Source organism: Saccostrea echinata, unplaced genomic scaffold (genome assembly GCF_033153115.1).
Source record: "Saccostrea echinata isolate AGI-Se365-2 ecotype Australia unplaced genomic scaffold, CSIRO_AGI_Sech_v1 ptg000016l, whole genome shotgun sequence".
Lineage (NCBI taxonomy): Eukaryota > Metazoa > Mollusca > Bivalvia > Ostreida > Ostreidae > Saccostrea > Saccostrea echinata.
This window is the reverse complement of record NW_026889765.1, coordinates 4,405,279-4,423,949: the sequence shown is the minus strand read 5'-3', so window position 1 is coordinate 4,423,949 and position 18,671 is coordinate 4,405,279. Positions and strand designations below refer to the sequence as shown.

The 18,671-nt window shown below is 36.2% G+C and overlaps 1 protein-coding gene across 1 annotated transcript in view; it reads right to left on the bottom strand.

The window, feature by feature from the left end:
* Window positions 1-496: 496 nt before the first annotated feature.
* The window catches only part of LOC133188835 (uncharacterized), a 36,219-nt gene continuing 18,044 nt past the window's right edge, over window positions 497-18,671 (bottom strand). Inside the window, exons 2-6 of the mRNA XM_061324319.1 lie at window positions 3,413-3,442; window positions 3,018-3,261; window positions 2,786-2,905; window positions 2,519-2,648; window positions 497-891 (exon numbers count right to left, since the gene is read on the bottom strand). Of these exons, the coding sequence (XP_061180303.1) occupies window positions 816-891; window positions 2,519-2,648; window positions 2,786-2,905; window positions 3,018-3,261; window positions 3,413-3,442 (600 nt within the window). The 3' untranslated portion in view covers window positions 497-815. The remainder of the gene's footprint in view (window positions 892-2,518; window positions 2,649-2,785; window positions 2,906-3,017; window positions 3,262-3,412; window positions 3,443-18,671) is intronic.

The window sequence follows — 18,671 nt, the reverse complement described above, 5'->3', positions numbered from 1 at the left end:
AGTATCAGGGACAATGTCCCGATTCCAACTCTCCGAATGTTAACAAAATTTCGTATTTATAGACAAGAAGAATAATTTACACAGGTCTCCGTTGCGGTCCAAGGCTGCAATGCATAGCGGCGTGTAAGAAAGTTGCTTTTCTGAATTGGGGAATTCTCGTAGTACATGTCGTTAGAGGAATCAAATGATAGAGCTCGCTTGGCTGTGAGAGGGGGTCATGCCCGGCTATCTGCACCACTTATCCCCCCCCCCCCCCCCCAGCTAGATGCGTGTGTTTGTCGCAAAGCCACTGGGGTGGACTTTTGGTAGTAAGATAAAGCCGCCTTAAGATTTGCAGACCTTAATTTCTCGTTGGGTCGGACAGTATCTAACTCTATTCTAACTCTCCGAATGTTAACAAAATTTTGTATTTATAGACAATATTTATAATTGACAATTTTGAGCAACATATGTCATGAGTTATTTGATTTACAAGTAGAGTTAAAGATTACATATTTAAATAAACAATAATAAAGTCACAGTCCATCTGGTTATATTACTCATAGCTAATTAACATAATGAAATATTTTTTAATAGATAAATCTGACAGATTGAAGCAATTATGACAACTCATTAATTGATAACAGAAATGTAGAATTTGACAGAGAAAATATTCAAAGTAATTGTCAAAATGTCCAAAAGTTCATTTTCATCTGTGACATAAGGAATCATTCGCCCGTTATGCAAATTAACACACGTTTCCAACTGTTGTCAATGTCCATGGCATACTCATATTAGTAATTCCTTATACCATACTCTTTGGTTTCTTTTTTTCTTTAAGAGTTCCTTGTTCGTTTTAACATAACACCAGCACAAAGAGCAACACTAAAAGATGTGAAACAAACCACAACCCTGAAAATAGAAATTTTTAAAAAACTTTTATACAGGGTCTTGCAGCTGTCTTTTGTAAAATGAAATAAATTGCGTATCATTTTAAATTACGATTAAACTCATTTATAACAATTTATTTTTGAAATTGTAAAAGAAACATTTCAATTTTAGTTGTGTTTAAGTTATTTTTCTCTGTTTTGGCAGAAGCTAGGGACATTAAAACTCATTCGTCTGAATGACCGTCTGTCAGTCTCAAAATCTGAAACTTGGTCATAACTTCTGAATAAGAGAACATATGGCTTTCATATTTCACATTATCCGTTACGTCAATCACTTGACTTTTTCGATTGTATTATTTCAAATTTAGACCTCATGATCTCGGCCCTGAAGGTTTTTTTACTTTCCTTTCTTTTACTTTTTTTAAAAAAAAAATAACGTTACATGGTTATATCATTTGAATAAGTCTATTAGGTAAAGCCTTGGAATGCAAGTAATTTATAAAGAAGTTTACAAAACATCATCATGTTCAGAAAAAAAAACAGAGGAAATTCGGATTAAAAGTCGGCGATGATTACAGTGCCTTTTAACGTGTTATGAGCTTTGCTAAATGAAATAAATAAAAAGAGGAAAATTACAGACAATTTGACAGTTTTACTTGGTGTTTTTGCAAGATAATTAAATATAAAAGCACTGTTCAACAATTGGGAAACAATACTGCCAAATTGGGGGGAAAAAATGAACTTATTTTTAATTGGGAATGGGGCCGAATTTCGGCCCCTGACAAGGGACTGATAAATCCCTGTTAATTTACAAATGTACATGTGTATCTGTCAAATCAATTTTAAAATGCTTATGTGAACAAGTGGCTCATGGGCCTCTTATGTAAGTATTTCATATTCTAAATTTCATTACAAGTCTGAAATTTTTCGACCCTCATTTGAAACCTAGGGTGAAAATGAAAATTCCGAAACCTTATTGTACATCTACAGGACACCACCAATCGATTACGCTACTGCTTAAAATGTAAGAGGGGTTCTGGGAACCAGGGTGTTTTTTATTAAAAAAAAAAAACACGTTATTTTTCGACCCCCATTTGACCCTCAAGGTGAAAATGAAAATTTCGAAACTTTATTGCACATCTGCAGAACACCACAAATTATCTTCCAAAAGATGATTAGGGCACTATGAAAAATGTAAGAGGAGTTCTTGGAACCAGGGTTTAGTAGAAAAACATCATTTTCGACCCCCATTTGATCCCTAAGGTGAAAGTGAACATTCCAAAACCTTATTGCACATCTACAGGACACCACCAATCATCTTCTAAAAGATTATTAGGCTTTGTGCGTAAAATGTAGGGGAGTTCTGGGAACCAGAATTTTATCGAAAAAAACGTCATTTTAACCCCCGTTTTGCCCCAGGGTTAAATTGAAAATTCCAAAACCTTACTGCACATATATGGAACACCACCTATCATATTCCAAAAGATTAATTGGTTATTGCTTAAAATTAAGGAGGGTTTAGAGGAATTAAGAAGAAAGTATGACAGACGGACGGACCAGGGTAACAACAATACCCACACTTTCTTAAAAAAGTACGTGTATGTTTGATAAATAAAATATATCGATAACGGCAAACAAATTAAACTCACGTAATAATGAATTTATACGTGACGGAGAATTGTATTCTTTCGTTTGTAATGATCACGTATGGTTTATTCAGTGTTTTTAATTTTTCCGTGGTCGATATATTCTTCAGGACAAGTGCATAACAGTCTGGATCTGAAAGAATAAGAGTATTAAATAATCAGTGTAAATGAATTGAAGATAATAAAGGGGAAATGGTAAATGAAGGAAGGGGGTCAAGGAAAAGTTTAATGAATTAATCAAATAGTTACATTCTATTACAAGATACATACATTTATATGCGTCAGTAGACGTATAAGATGGCGGACAGGAGTTATTATGATCAGAACATGACGCTCTGGTATTCGACTGTATTCTTTTACCAAATGGATTATACTCAGCACAAAATCGACCTGTATTCAATAAAAATCATTTTTGTTTGTTTTATACATCATCTAATGAGCTTTACAAAAAATGTATAAAAACAAAACTTTCAAAAAACGTTGCAGGTTTCACACTTTATACCTATTACTTGGACTGGTTCGGCGCACACCTCTATTAATTTTGATACTGACGGATCTATGACACAGTGATATGGATTCGGAGATCCGTTAATCGTTGTTGTAGAACATAGCATCGCTTTGGAAGCCTGTATTCGTTGCTCTTCGGTGACTGGGCATTCTTCGACGTACCGGAATTCATCATTAGTACACTTTAGACTTACTCCCACTACATGAATTGCGAGAAGAATGACAAGGTGTTTCGGTATCTATAAGAACTATATTTTTTTCAGAATAGTGGATACTGATTGTACACATGTTTTAAAGAAAAAAATATTTCTATGTTTATCTCTTAAATTTTAAGTTTTAATAATGTATTTAAATGGCTTCAAAATATCAGGATTAAGAAATATCACGTACCCTTTTGTAAAGGACAGTTCCAGATTCTTTCTAAGTAATAAATGAGAAACAAATATTCTTACATCGTTGATGAGAAAATAATATATACATAAATCATGATGAGAAAATAATATATACATGAATCAAAGTAATTGATTCGCCATTTTAATTCTAGTCCTATACATAAAAGCATTGAAAAGTTTTTTTGTATTTTAAATATTTCAATGAGAAAAATGAATCCTAGAAATTTTTTCTTCCTAAATATTTTATTTGAGAAAATCGTTCACATTGTAATCATTATGGTATCCTATATTTTACACTTTATTTAAACGCCAAGAAAACTAGAGGTACTGTGAGCACTGAGCTCACTAAATGATACCCCCGCCTCCCATATGATTATAATGGCAAAGTCCATATTTTGCCCTGGGAGACCCGAAATAAGTGTCAGATCAAAAAGTAAAATAGGAGGTGCACAATGGCACTATGTAACAAAGATTCTGTGAAAGTCTCATTAAATTTCATTCAGTGGTATAAGAGGAGTTGCGGATAAGAGATACATGTACGTACCCCAAAGCGTAACAGACGGACGGACGGACGGACGGACACCCCGATCACTATATACCCTCTCACTTTTCAAGCGGGGGATATAACAAGATGTGTTTGTGAAACAATAATACTCCATCATGTCAGCTTAAATCAAAGGTTAAACTTTTTCAAATGCAAATCAAATATGTTGGTAACCAAAGTAAGGTCTTGTCTCGAAGAATGTACCTGTGAAATATGAAAGCCCTAGCACCAACCATTGAAAAGATATGGAAAAGGTTAAAGTTTTTCTAAGTAAGTCAAACATCAAGATCAATGTCAAAATTAATGGTGTCCAATGAAAGGCCTTCTGGAAAGAAATATACATGTAAAATATGAAGGCGGTAGCACCAGTCGTTCAAAAGTTATGGACAAGGTTAAACTTTTTCCAACAGAAGGTCAACTGCAAAGTCAAGGTCAATGGATTACAATTGTTGGTATCCAACGGAAGGTGTTGTCACAAGGATTATACATGTGAAGTATGAAAGCACTAGCACCAACTGTTCAAAAGTAATGTCAAAGGCTAAAGTTTTCTATAAGTAGGTCAAACTCAAAGGTCAAAGGGTCAAAGTTGATGGTATCCTAAGGAGGGTCTTGTCACAAGGATAACACAAGTGAAGTATGAAAGCCCTAGCACCAACTGTTCAATAGTTATGGCCAAGCTAGGTTAAAGTTTTTCAAAAGTAGGTCAAACTACTAGGTCAAGGTCAAAGGGAAAAAAAGTTGTTGGTATCCAAAGGAAAGTCTTGTCACAAGGATTACAGAAGTGAAGAATGAAAGCCCTAGCACCAATTGTTCAAAAATTGTGGCCAAAGTTAAAGTTCGGTAAAAATTTTGCAAAAATGGGTCAAACTGCAAGGTCAAGGTCAAATATGATGGTCTTGTCACAAGGAATACAATTGTGAAATATGAAAGCCATAGCTCCAACCAATCAAAAGTTAAGGGCAATATTAAAGTTTTTGCTGACAGACAGACAGACGAACGGACTGGGCAAAAACTACACATATAAAAAAAATGTAGAACTTTATTATTACAGGTATTTAAAATTCAAGTCGGGTCATTCAGAACAAGTAAGATATAAGTTTTTCTACAGATTATACAAAAATACAACTAGATTGAAAGGCTTTACCTATATTTCAAACAATTTTGAAAGTTTAAGTGAGTCATAATTGCTGTAGATATTTTAAAAATCGCCAACACAATTCCAAAAAAAGACCTGGATATATCAAGGCCAAACTGTTTTCACTTAAAACACGACCCTAAAGCATTCGAAAGGGTTTCTTTATCCTAGACACCATGCTCTGGAAATATCCATTCCGCGTGTTCTTAAAAATACATGCATTTTGTACTTTAAAAATACATGCATTTTGTATGCTTGCAAGATACACTGATGCATACATGTACGAATTGTTATTTAAGTTGCAATGTAATTTAACCATTCCGTTAATTCACTCGGCTTTTCTTCCTTTTTTCAAATTAAAACGAAAAAGATTAGGAATTTCCAGAGAAAATGATTGGTTGATTCATATAGAGACGTCACCATATACCCGTGAAGGGCTTCAAAATTTGACCTTTACTCGGCACTCAGGGCCATTGAGCAGTGAGGGATCTTTATCGTACCAACGCCTGCCGTGACACGGGTCCTCGGTTTTTAAGGTCTTATCCGCAGGACCCGCAACTTTCACTTCAAAGTGCCGAGCGCATGGCGAAGAAACAGTTGCTACACATTTTTATCGACTTAGGTCAGTCGCGGCCTTGATTCGAACTCAAGACCTCCCGATCACGGAGCGAGCGCTCTACCGACAGAGCTACCGTGAACGGTCCAGAGGAAATGATGTTTACAGAATCAAACGAAATAATACAAAAATCAATATTATTCAGAATTGCATTGTTTTTCACTTTCATGATTTGAATTGATAGAGGAATATGACTGTAGCACAAATTATTGGAACATTATTAAACATTGTTTTAATCGCTTCTTCAACCAGTAACAGATGCAGTACATAAGTAAATAAATACAGAATATACCTGAGTTTATGATACTGCATGGTATGATGTTAAAGTACATAATTACAATCTCAATTTAATATATTTAAACTATAATTGGTCTACAGTATGTAAAAGTACGAAATACTAGTACAATGCACATATTTAATTTTGAATTTTTTTAAATATAGGAGATAATATTCTGATTTTTGTTGCTTTGGATATCGATGGAATGCGATCTTATCGTCCTGTATCGGTGAGAAAATGTCAACTTGCTCATTCAAAACATATCAGAAATGTTAGTAAAAATTATAAGTAATGGCCTTTTTTATATACTTTTCCTATTTGAAAGAATGCACACAAGGATTTACTCGAACTAACTACACAATACACTGCCAGTATCCTTCATATGGTAGAAAATGTCAAAAAGAATGTGCATATGAGAGAGGTTCTTGTGACAACAGAGATGGATGTATTTCATCAAAGGAAGTCTACTTAACAACACGCTTACAAGAATGGGGTCATATTACTACAATTAGTCTAACTAAAGCAATTCATAGAGGTATAAGAAAGCAAGAGATATAAGAAAAGTAGACTATTATATTTTCTTCTGGTCATTGGACTTGTAAGTCTGTTTGTATCATTGTCAGTGCTTTCATCAAATGCACAGGGGTACGATTTTTTTTAAACGTGTATATTCAAATGGAGCACAAGATGAAGACAATACGTACAGTAAGCCAATCGACAGGAATATTTAGGTAGGGTTTCATCCTCATGAATCATTTATAGTCTATCACGAGGAATCAACGTGTATTAATTGCTTGGTTTTCAAACTAAGTATGGTCAGTGGAGTTTACTACTTTGAAACGATTTGAACAACTGCACTGGCACATCAGCAAATTTGAATTCTAAGGATTAACATTACTAAAATAGCACCATCATTATTTTGTGATTTTCTTTCATATGCCTTCAATAACTTTATGACGTAGTGCACATTCTAAATACATGTTTATTTGAAAGACACAATCGAATAATCTATGAAAACACTCATGATTACTCCCTCCTTTGCAATGGCTAAAATTAAATTGTAAACACGTACATGTATAGCGCACTCAGTATACAAACTGACCTACAATGAAATATGGAGATAACGAACAGTATTCAAGCTCAAAGTCTATTAAAACAATACAAATCGGGAGCAGAGCAAACACGGACCTCCAAAAACAGAGGTGGGATCAGGTGCCATGGAGGAGTGAGCACCCCCTGCCGACCGGTCACACCCGCCTTTTCATGATAGGTAAATAACGGAAAAATCCGTCGACAAATCAGTGTTTAAATAACAGCCTAACAATTAGTATGAAAAACGCCAGTCAGCATATGACTTAATGAGAGATTGTATGCTGACAAGTTCATTGTATCGATCACAGAACTTACGAAATTATGACTTTAAACGAGACTGTGATATTCTTGTTTCACCAACTTGTTTGGCAATAACTTGCCTCGTTTTAGAAAGTGTTCATACATGTACATAGAGCATGTTCTTGCGTATCGAATCAACTGAGAGATATAAACCCACTATGCAGGTGATAAGGATATATTGCTGCACAGGTGGCAGGGATAGTTTCGTACTAAAGACCCGGTCAAATTTCTTAAAAAATTGAGATATCCCCTGTTTGATGTGATATTTTATGTAGAAAAATGATTAGAATAATTATGGGACACATTTGCAGTGTAGCAGAGTGCTTGCTGAAAAAAATGATGTGCAACATGTAGGTGTCACTATGACGCTTATCATATACAGAGTTGTAAATGCGAAACTAAGACACGTGGTCAGTTGCAGAGGAAATTCAGCTGAAAAGCAGTAGGCCTTAGAAGAAGGTGTGTATCTCAGAGGGAAGGTGAATGGCCCCATATCAATTGGTGAATTTTTATTAGGGCTTGCATTGATTTACAGACTACTGGGTGTTTTATCCTGCTCGCCCGGGCGTGGGGGTGGGTTGTGTGGGTGTGAATGAGGCCCAAATCTTGGAAAAACAAGCCAAAATTTGGGGAGTCCCCAGGTGCATTTTTGGTACATGTGCACTCTAATAGGCAGATTGCATGTAATTTGTTGACATAATTTGTGAGTCATGGGCAAATGAAGTGTAATTAATTAGCCCCTGGAAAACTGTCCTCATGTACATGTTTTTATGGATCGCATGTATATGTGTACCCCCTCGGCACATGTTTGGCATTAGAAAAAACTATCCTCTGCCACCACAAGTAAGTGAAGTTGACGATTGAAAAGATAAAGACATTTCACGTTTATCAAAAAACTTTGTTGTTAGATTACCATTAACGTCTTTAATTTTTCTAGTAAAATATTCAAATATGAAACAGATGTGTCAGACTGTGGTATCTTTTATTTCAAGCTTACTGGGATATATCGTGTCGACATATGAATGGAAATAACTATTGTTAATTCATAATACGATAATAATTTATAACTAGAGCCGAGCTCGTTGCAATGCAACGAATAGGTCTTCCGTCGGAGCTCCGGACAGAACAGAGCGACCTTGAGTCAAGGTCATGCAACATTTTAAGGTTATAAACAAGCCTGTAAGGGGCATCAACTTTCAATGTTTCAACAGTAGAAAGACAGTAAAGGAATGTAAAATTCCCCTGTCAGTGAACTTGAACTTGTCCAAATAACTTTGCGTCAAGCCATGACACATTCTGCAGCTGGTTAAGAGCAAACACCATCTTTATGTCACCGACATAAAAAAAAATCACAGTCACGTATTCTTTCAGACTATTCATCCAAAACATCATATTCTAAGTGACCTCGAATTTAAGTCAAGGCCATTACACACTCTGGATGATATATTTATCATCTTTTCAGTGAAATGCAAATGCATGCAATTTTTTCTATTACAAAAGTATAGACCTTTTTGTTTATTTGTTTGTATGTTGTTTAACGTCCCTTTCGAGAATTTTTCAATCATATGGAGACGCCACCATTTGCCGATGGAGATCTGCAAATTTTGACCTATACTCGGCACACATGGCCATTTAGCAGTGAGGGATCTTTTTCGTGCCAGCACCTACTGCCAGACGGGACCTCAGTTTGTACGGTCTCATCCGAAGGATCAGTCTCTGCGTCCCACAGTGGGATTCGAACCTGCGACGTAAGGATCAACTCCATAATCCACGACTCTAGAGCAGACACTCTTACCACTGCGCCACTTGGGCGACTAGACCTTTTTGAATTTTACACTTATTATATCAGTGACCTTGAACTTGCCTAAATGACCTATGTTAAGGTAAAAAACAACCTTTGAACAAATTATGAGCTTCCAGTGATACCCAATGACAAAGATATACCTGAAAAAGAATATTGCACTTTTCTGTCAGTGACCTTGAACTTGCCAGAAAGACCTTGGATCAAGGTCAAAACACATTCTTGGATCATAAGCAATCTCTGTATCAAGTAAAAGCTTCCAGTGATTTTATATAACAAAGTTATAGCATGTGGAAAAAAATAATATTTATCTGCCAGTGACCTTGAACTTGCCAAAAAAACCTTTGTTCAAGGTCAGGAAAACCCATCTCAAGCAATCTGAGAAAAAGTTTCCTGTGTTCCTCCCACCCCTTATAAATTTATAATCCAGGCACGAATTTTGCCACTTCTTCTGCCAGTCTAGTACTATGTTATCTCAAACCGGTGGATCATAAGCAATCTTTGTTCCAAGTATGAGCTTCAAAAGTTATAACACATACAGTAATCTTACAGTTTTCTGTCAGTGACCTTGAACTTAAAGGAATGACCTTGGATGAAAGTCGTGTCAAACCCTATAATTTTGTCATAAGCAATTTCTGTATCAAGTATGATACTTGCTATTTTTTTCTAATGACCTTGAACTTGCTGGAATGATGTTGGATCAAAACCATGACACACCTTCGGATCATTAGTAATCTTTGTACCAAGTATGACCTCCCAGTTTCTTCATAACAAAGTTATAATATCCTTGGCGAACTATCACGTACAGACGGACAGCTAGGCAGACGGACAGTGTGATTCCAAAAGACTCAAAACACCCCCACCCCAAACCCACACACTTCGTTTGGGGGGATATATAAATTCCTTTGTTAAATTATGAACACTCTTTCCGGCCCAAACCTTCTCCCTGTAATCAATATTTGAAAAAAAAAAAATGAATGTATGCTATGTTGGAAATTTTCTCATTCTAGTCCAGGGATTCTTGAGAATACTATTTTCAAATGACCCGATGCGCGGATCTAGAGGGGGTTGGGGGCAGTTAAATGTATATACTAAACAAGAGGCCCATGGGCCACATCGCTCACCTGAGTACCTTTGGCCATGCTGTTCATTACCAGACCTCCCCCCTTGTAATACCTATTGTGGCCCCACCCTACCCCCAGGGGCCATGATTTGAACAATTTAGAATCTACACTACCCCAGGATGCTTCCACATAAGTTTCAGTTTTTCTGGTCCAGTGGTTTTTGAGAAGATTTTTAAAGATTTTTCCTATATATTTCAATGTAAAACTTGAGATTCCCCCTATTGTGGCCCCGCCCTATCCCCGGGGGTCATGATTTGAACAATTTAGAATCTACCCTACCCCAGGATGCTTCCACATAAGTTTCAGCTTTTCTGGCTCAGTGGTTCTTGAGAAGAAGATTTTTAAAGATTTGTCCTATATATTTCAATGTAAAACTTGGATTCCCTATTGTGGCCTCGCCCTACCCCCGGGGGTCATGATTTGAACAATTTAGAATCTACACTACCCCAGGATGCTTCCACGTAAGTTTCAGCTTTTCTGGCCCAGTGGTTCTTGAGAAGAAGATTTTTAAAGATTTGTCCCATATATTTCAATGTAAAACTTGGATTCCCTATTGTGGCCTCGCCCTACCCCCGGGGGTCATGATTTGAACAATTTAGAATCTACACTACCCCAGGATGCTTCCACGTAAGTTTCAGCTTTTCTGGCCCAGTGGTTCTTGAGAAGAAGATTTTTAAAGATTTTTCCTATATATTTCAATGTAAAACTTGTATTTCCTATTGTGGCCCCGCCCTACCCCCGGGGGTCATGACTTTAATAATTTAGACTTTTCATTATCCCAGGATGCTTCCACGTAAGTTTCAGCTTTTCTGGCCCAGTGGTTCTTGAGAAGAAGATTTTTTAATGACCCCACCCTATTTTTGTCTTTTCTTGATTATCTCCCCTTGTAAGGGGACTTGGTCCTTTATTTTTAAAAATTTAAACTCCCCTTCCCCCAAGGAGACTTTGTACCAAGTTTGGTTAAAATTGGCCCAGTGGTTCTTGAGAAGAAGTTGAAAATGTGAAAAGTTTACAGACGGACGGACAACGGGTGATCAGAAAAGCTCACTTGAGCTTTCAGCTCAGGTGAGCTAACAAGTAAAACTGACCATGCCCCCCCCCCTTAGAAAACAGGGACCCTTCCTCGAAAACGCGGATCTGTGTTAGTCTTAGGTATGAAGCTTTAAGTCAACGACCCCCCCCCCCTCCCCCATACACACACAAACACACACACACACGAAATAGGTTTTTCACGTTTGGGAAAAGAGTTTCTTTTTTTGGCTCGTCAAGAAATTTCTGGGTTGAAATTTTTTTTTTATTGGGATCCTACGGAAGCCGGTAGGTGCCAGGTAGAAAAATATTTTATCTGGCGGCCGCCAGATAAGTTTCTGGCGGCCGCCAAATAATTATCTGGCGGCCGCCAGAAACCTATCTGGCGGCCGCCAGAAACTTATCTGGCGGCCGCCATATAATTTTCTGGCGGCCGCCAGATAACTTATCTGGCGGCCGCCAGATAATTTCTGGCGGCCGCCAAATAACTTTCTGGCGGCCGCCAGATAAGTTATCTGGCGGCCGCCAGAAAATTATTTGGCGGCCGCCAGATAAGTTTCTGGCGGCCGCCAGTTATTTATGTGGCGGCCGCCAGATAAAATATTTTTTCTACCTGGCACCAACCGGCTTCCGTAGGATCCCCCCCCCCCTCCGTGGAAAAAAATTCCTTGATCTGTGCCTGGACCCCATCTAATTTTTTCTACATGTATCCGTTAAAAGAGGATGTGACCCTTCATTTGAACAAAACTTTACCAAAAATATTCTGTGTTAATTTTCGTTGTTATGGTCCAGTGGTTCTTGATAAGATAAAAATGAGAAAAATTTACGAGTAGCATTAGAACAACAACGACGATAATGCTTATATACACCAATATAGCAAACAAAGATGAAGAATTATGAACAGCAAAAGCTTACTTGGGTCTTTGGCTTGGGAGATGAGTTACTTTTTAACAATTGAAATTATTTTGTCTTTTTTTTTACAATCGACGGGCCTGCTTTTCAAAGAGAGAGAGAGAGAGAGAGAATTTCTAGCTAGGTCTTTGAATAACAGTGAGATCGGTTCAGAAAACCAGGTCCCTAAGAATGTACATGTATATAAAATAGGCAGTGCCTTTCTCTCGGAATTCATCACCTGCTTCTATAAAGCTCCATCCTCACTTGTACTGACATGTACCTGGTAAAACCAACCGACTGCGAAGGAAAACATTCTATTTATTTCGAGGATGGGAGTTTACGTATAGTGATGAGAGGAAATTTATTCACCTATACGTTCATTAAATATGAAAGATTGCTTCTGAGTATTTGTATACGATCGCACGACTTTCGTGTTAATTTATAAAAAGTTAGATTATGAAAGCAAAGAACTAAACTAACATTTGTTGTAGATGAATTAAATAATTATTTAGCCGTTTATAAGGTTTTTTTAACATCTGTAAGAACCACTTTATTTTAAAAAACAAATAATCGTCCTATTATTGGCGCCCATGATATATTAGACTATGTGTTTAAATAAAACATAATTCAGATATCGACATCCAAGAGAACAACACTTTCTTTTTCAGTGGCGGAAACAGGAATCTTGAAAAGGGGGCCCGACCAGTTTTGTGTCGGGGTATGGGCCCAAAGCCACATTATAAATTGATTTATTAAATCTTGTGTATATTTTGGATACAAAAGGGGGCCATGGGCGGATATAGGATTTGTGATGGGGGGGCGTGGATAACTTCGTTCAGGCAGGGGGTCTGGGGCCGCCTTAAGGCCCCCAGTGGGTCCAGGGCGAAGCCCTGGTGGTGGCCCAGGGCGCGAAGCCCCCGGAAGCTCCTGGGTTTTCGTGAATTTAAGAGTCAGTAAAACCAGACACAAAAATAGTTGTATTGATTAGTTATAGTTACACTATAGATATTAATTGGTTAGCAGTAAATACACTCACAGTTTTTCATTCACGAGGGGCGGAGCTCCGAGTGAATAAAAACTGTGAGTGTATTTACTGCTAACCAATTAATATCTATTGTGTAAGTTACTTGTACCAGAGGACCAATGAGAGAAAAGCATGTTGATAATTAGCACCGCCTACTACAAGCCACGGTCCGGCGTCTGTATAAATAGCTGTCTTCATCTGCAAGGATCATAGTTAGCTGCGTCACTGCTACTGCGAATTGTTGATAAAAAATTCGGAATTGATACGTGTGAAGATATTGTACCTTTGGAATGTTGAAGACGCAGAAAACATGATTTTTGTTAGGTACAGGGTAGCGATTGTAGGCTTTTATATTCAATCCGTGAACTCTGACAGAAAATTTATCTTTCTAGATCCTTTTTTTTTTTTTTTTTTTGAAAAAAGGGGGATGGGTATGGGAAACATCGCCATTGAACTTTCTCTATATGGCAATCGGCGTACAGAAAAAAAAAATGAAATGAATTGTGACATTTTAATGAATGTTTGAAATGGTATTGGAATAAAAAAAAAAACGCGGGGACTTCTGATGTGATATTGCTATTTGTATTTGGAGACGGGAAAGAGAATGACGAGAACTCGAGATAGGACGTATCATTTACTGATTAAGGATACGCGGAGAAAACATACAGAAACATTTAAGAAACGAACATCGACAAGCTAATGTTAGTATTTTTTAAATGACAAATGTTGACTTAATTTATTCATCAGCCAGGTCTGGAAATTGACATCATTTATTCATCAGTCAAGGTCTTGTCACAGTATGGCTTGATGCCAAAAGGTGGGCGTGACTTAAAAAAACTGTGATTCTTCTGGCAAATACACCACAGCAACATCAAAGCAAGATCTAAATTTACCGCCAGTCCTATGGTACAACTTCCTTTACACAAAAGCCTATAAGATATGAATTAAGTTTGTAACTTACAATACTCTAAAGTCTTTGTAGGAATTTCACGTCTGCTTAAGAATAATGTACAAATTTATTAATCATTTGATAATTTTTATTTCAAATTTACTCTTGAGAAAGCAGAAACTTTGTGTATCTCCGAACTTCGTGAATCTCCGAACTTCGTGTATGTCAGAAGTCGTTCTGAATCATTATTATTTCAGCAAGGATGCTAGTCAACCTGATATCTGTATGTAACTCTAATGTTATTCCAAAAAGTGTTGTTGTTTTTTTTAAAATTCCATTCACTGACCTACACATGTATCTCCACCGCAGCCAACGAAACAATATAAACAATCACGCTGTAACGTACAGTTCCCTTTATAGCAGTATGAAATAAACGAAGCACAATGATACACAAAGAATATCTGAATATTGAAAAATTAAATATTGCAACGTTTGTTTTTATAAGTATTATACATATATGACAGATACACTGTAGGGTAGGGTGGTGTAATTTCGACCGATTATTTTTTTATATTTAGATTTGTTCAAGTATGTCACTGCCTATTACATGTATTACGCTCAACATTTACTGGATTATTTTTCCTTCGGAATACCTTTTGTTGTTCAGATTACATTGTGTTATATGTATTATTCGTCATGATATAAAATAAATGTGTTCGATTTACAAGATATGTGTGTTGGGTAACTTCAACTGCGCACGGGGTATTTTCGATCGATGTGCAAATATAAATGAAAATATTCGCGTCATCTCTAATTTAAAAAAAAATACATATATATTAATTTAAATTATTTTGTTGTAAAACATAAAAGATTGTGAAAAAATGCTGACAAAAAGAAAAAAAACAATTTTCAAAATGTACCTAATTTGAAGACATTAAGTGCACCAGGTGCCTAGAGACTAATTTACCGATTTATCAAGGCATGCTACAAATATATATATGCGCAAGCATCTAAACCGCATGTAAACAAAACAGATGATTTTTTCACGGTTATAGAACTAGTTTCTACGGAGTATTCTTGTACATAATATTATCCTAATACTTTTTTTATACGGATGGTGGTCATGATTTTTTTCTGGTAACAAATAGCATTGTGTCATTTTCATTGGTCGAAATGAGTTACCTGCTGACGCCGTATTCATGCAAAGGGTAACTTCGGCCGATTTCTGTTCAGCTGATTTGCATTTTATTTGTAAAAACTAAATACTATAAATTTAAAAGGTATGAATTTAAGTTGCAAATTTAAACATAGTTGATAGATTTCACGCCAGGAATATCCACTGTGTCTTTCTGTATATACAAGATATTTTTAGAGGTGATAAACTGATAATTCCCCGCAATGGTTTAAAAATACTCGTCCGTAATTTTTCGGGCGATAAAGTTTCTTCTTGGATGTAATTTTCCAATAAAGAAATAAATTTCGCCTATTATTATCAACATTGATTTGTATATGAAAAATGCATTTTCTTTCTGCATAAAATAGATGTGTGTACACTATAATGGGTTATAAACAAATTATTTTAAGGTATTTATGAACAGTCGAAATTAACCAGGTGGTCGAAGTTACACTCGTCTGTGACCATCCTAACCTATATCCTGACGTTAAAAAAAAGTCTTGTATCTATGTAAGTAAATTACTGCATAGTTACACCATTTGATAAATAAATACATCAATCAGTGGATAGGTTTGTAACGTAGACCTTCTGATTTTAAATTCATTTATGTTCCCCACTGAGAACGACTGATAACAAGCAGCACCATCACTTGACGATTTGCAGAGCAACAGATAAGAAGTGTATAGTCAGTGTTAAGAAGAAAAGACAAAAAGGATAGGTAATATATTAATTTTAAATTAACAAAAGCCGCTGAGGGCTATTTAGCAATTCCTGCCGCTGAGGGCAGAAGTTAATGCATGAAATTTTAAGCCGCTGAGTATTGGGTAGAGAAATTTAACTGGATGTACCCCTTTTACAATTATAATTAGAGCTATAGAACATACTCATATCTAAGTCTAAATGAATTTACCCGATACTCTAACAGAAGTGCGTGTTGTTTCAGATAGTTACTAGTGGGGATATGTTAGGTTCCCCACTGAGAACGACTGATAACAAGCAGCACCATCACTTGACGATTTGCAGAGCAATATTACCAAGGTGTAAGCCAGAGTGATGTGTATTGGTGTATTAACCACTAATATAACACGTGGTTTTTAAATAAGATATAACTTAAGCTCTATTTGAAAAAAGAAAAAAAATTAACAACACACACTTCCCTAGTCTAAATGAAATTACCCGATACTCTAACAGAAGTGCGTGTTGTTTCAGATAGTTATTAGTGGCGATATGTTACTTATTATTTACCTCACTCGGCACACCTCGGCCGATTCGTACCTCATCTGGATGAAGGTGACGGAATCAGCCGAGGTTTGCCGAATGTTATTTACCTTCGACCAGCCTTTAAATCTTTGCATCATCATAGGAAATTGACAAGTGCTGTCTACCCTTCAAACGAAATCGGGAGACGTTTTCCGCTTTGAATAATCGTAGCCTAGGGAATGCAAGGTTTTCAGACTTGGTTTTTAAGAAAACTGATACTTGGTCATGAAATAAAATTACCATTTTTTAATTGACCATTAATTATAAAACCAAAGTATGGCATTATTAATATTAGTCATGTCATATTTTGAAAATTTGGGGGGGGGGGGGCGTGCGCCCCCAAGCCCCACTTAAATCCGCCAGTGGGGGCAGACACCCTGAACCTCCTCTAAATCTGTCAGTGTTTTCTTTCATTATACGGACTTGCAAAATAAGCGAAATACTCCAGACATTTAATAAAAATCTCAAACCCGATCTAAAACGCGTTGACAAAGTCAAACCAGACGGTTTTAGTTTTTACGGCATTTTTACAGTGATATGAGAAAAGTCGGATAATTGCTGTTAATTTTAAGAAATAAAGTTCGGCATTTTTCAACCTCGTTCGGTATAATATTTTTTCCGTTAAGGAGGAACACATGGACGAAGGATAAAAAAAGAGGTATTCTGCATGTACATGTACACATCATTGCTATAATTGTGTACTCGGGATTAAACCCAAAATCCTTCGTTACATTGTATTTGGGTATAATTTTCACATGTTCTCAGGCGGATAATCATTTATTTTTATCTGTCTAAAGACAATAATTTCAGTTAATAGAGAAATGTTTTTATTTCGTCGTTTTTTTCCCATCCTTTTGGTTTACACGTTTGCTTTGTATACAAAAGCGTGTGTTCATATACCGCTGTTTCTACACGCTATCGACGTGATCAGGGAGAACATGATATCCTCCAGCAATTTACTTCTTATGAAAACACTCAATGAAAACATATTAGGTGAAAATATATACACCCATTAGTATCTTAGTACCTTAGTATCGACCAGTTTAATTGCAATGTCACCAACCGTAACGATCGCTGGCCAGGACTTGGATATAATTTATTACCGCTATTAAAACAACTCGTCAGCTGAGTGGACCTATGATTTAAACAGTAAAATAGGGATCAGAAATTCCAGAGTTCGAAGTGTATTTATTTTGGCCGCTCTTCCGCATAAACAAATTAAATCGCATTTACGCGTACTTACATGCATGTACCAATAATTTGTGTCATGGGTAAATTCAATTTATTAGATGAAATAAAACAAATGCATAAGATTAATGAGATGGAATGAGAACAAATCTTAACCTGTCAAATAACTTATAAAACATACTTCGTTTTCCAGACACTAATTGCCATGCGTAATCTTCACATGCACTGACCAAGAGGTCACAAGATTGAAATGTATGGCTTCTCATTGCGTGAGTTTTGTCAACACATGTCGGAGTAGACTATCTAAGCCAATTGATTCCCAAAGAAAACTGCATAGGAAGGGTTCTTTTTTGGTACGCTTTTTAACGGGTAAAATTCATTCGACGCTCGATAGAATTTTCAAATACAAGTGAAATATTGAGGCGGTTAACATGGTTAAGTTACATGCGTCCGACCTAGTATTTTGTATGCAATAATATTGTAAGTTAGGAAGAAAATAATACAAACTCAAAAGTACTTAATTTTATTTTCGATTTTCCTGACAATTAAAAATGTGACCTCTACATACAATTATCGTTTTTAATTATATACATCCTGTTTAATGTTCATGAAAGAAATAGCAACTCGTTAAATAATAACATAAGAGAGATAAATAAACTGTTTCTTTAATACGCAAAGAAAGTGGTCTTTTCGGCATTCAAAATGCATTGAATTTGAAGTGAATAAGTGAAAGGCACTTAAGACTAGCTGATTAAAACGAGCGAATGATAATTAAACAGTAAGACGGAATCATATGAAAGATTCGAAATGATTTTAAAGTAATTTTCCACAAAGCGCAATTATCTCAACAATGCAATGTTTATAAGAATAAATATGCAACTTTCTTGTAATTGAGCGAATAATATAATAA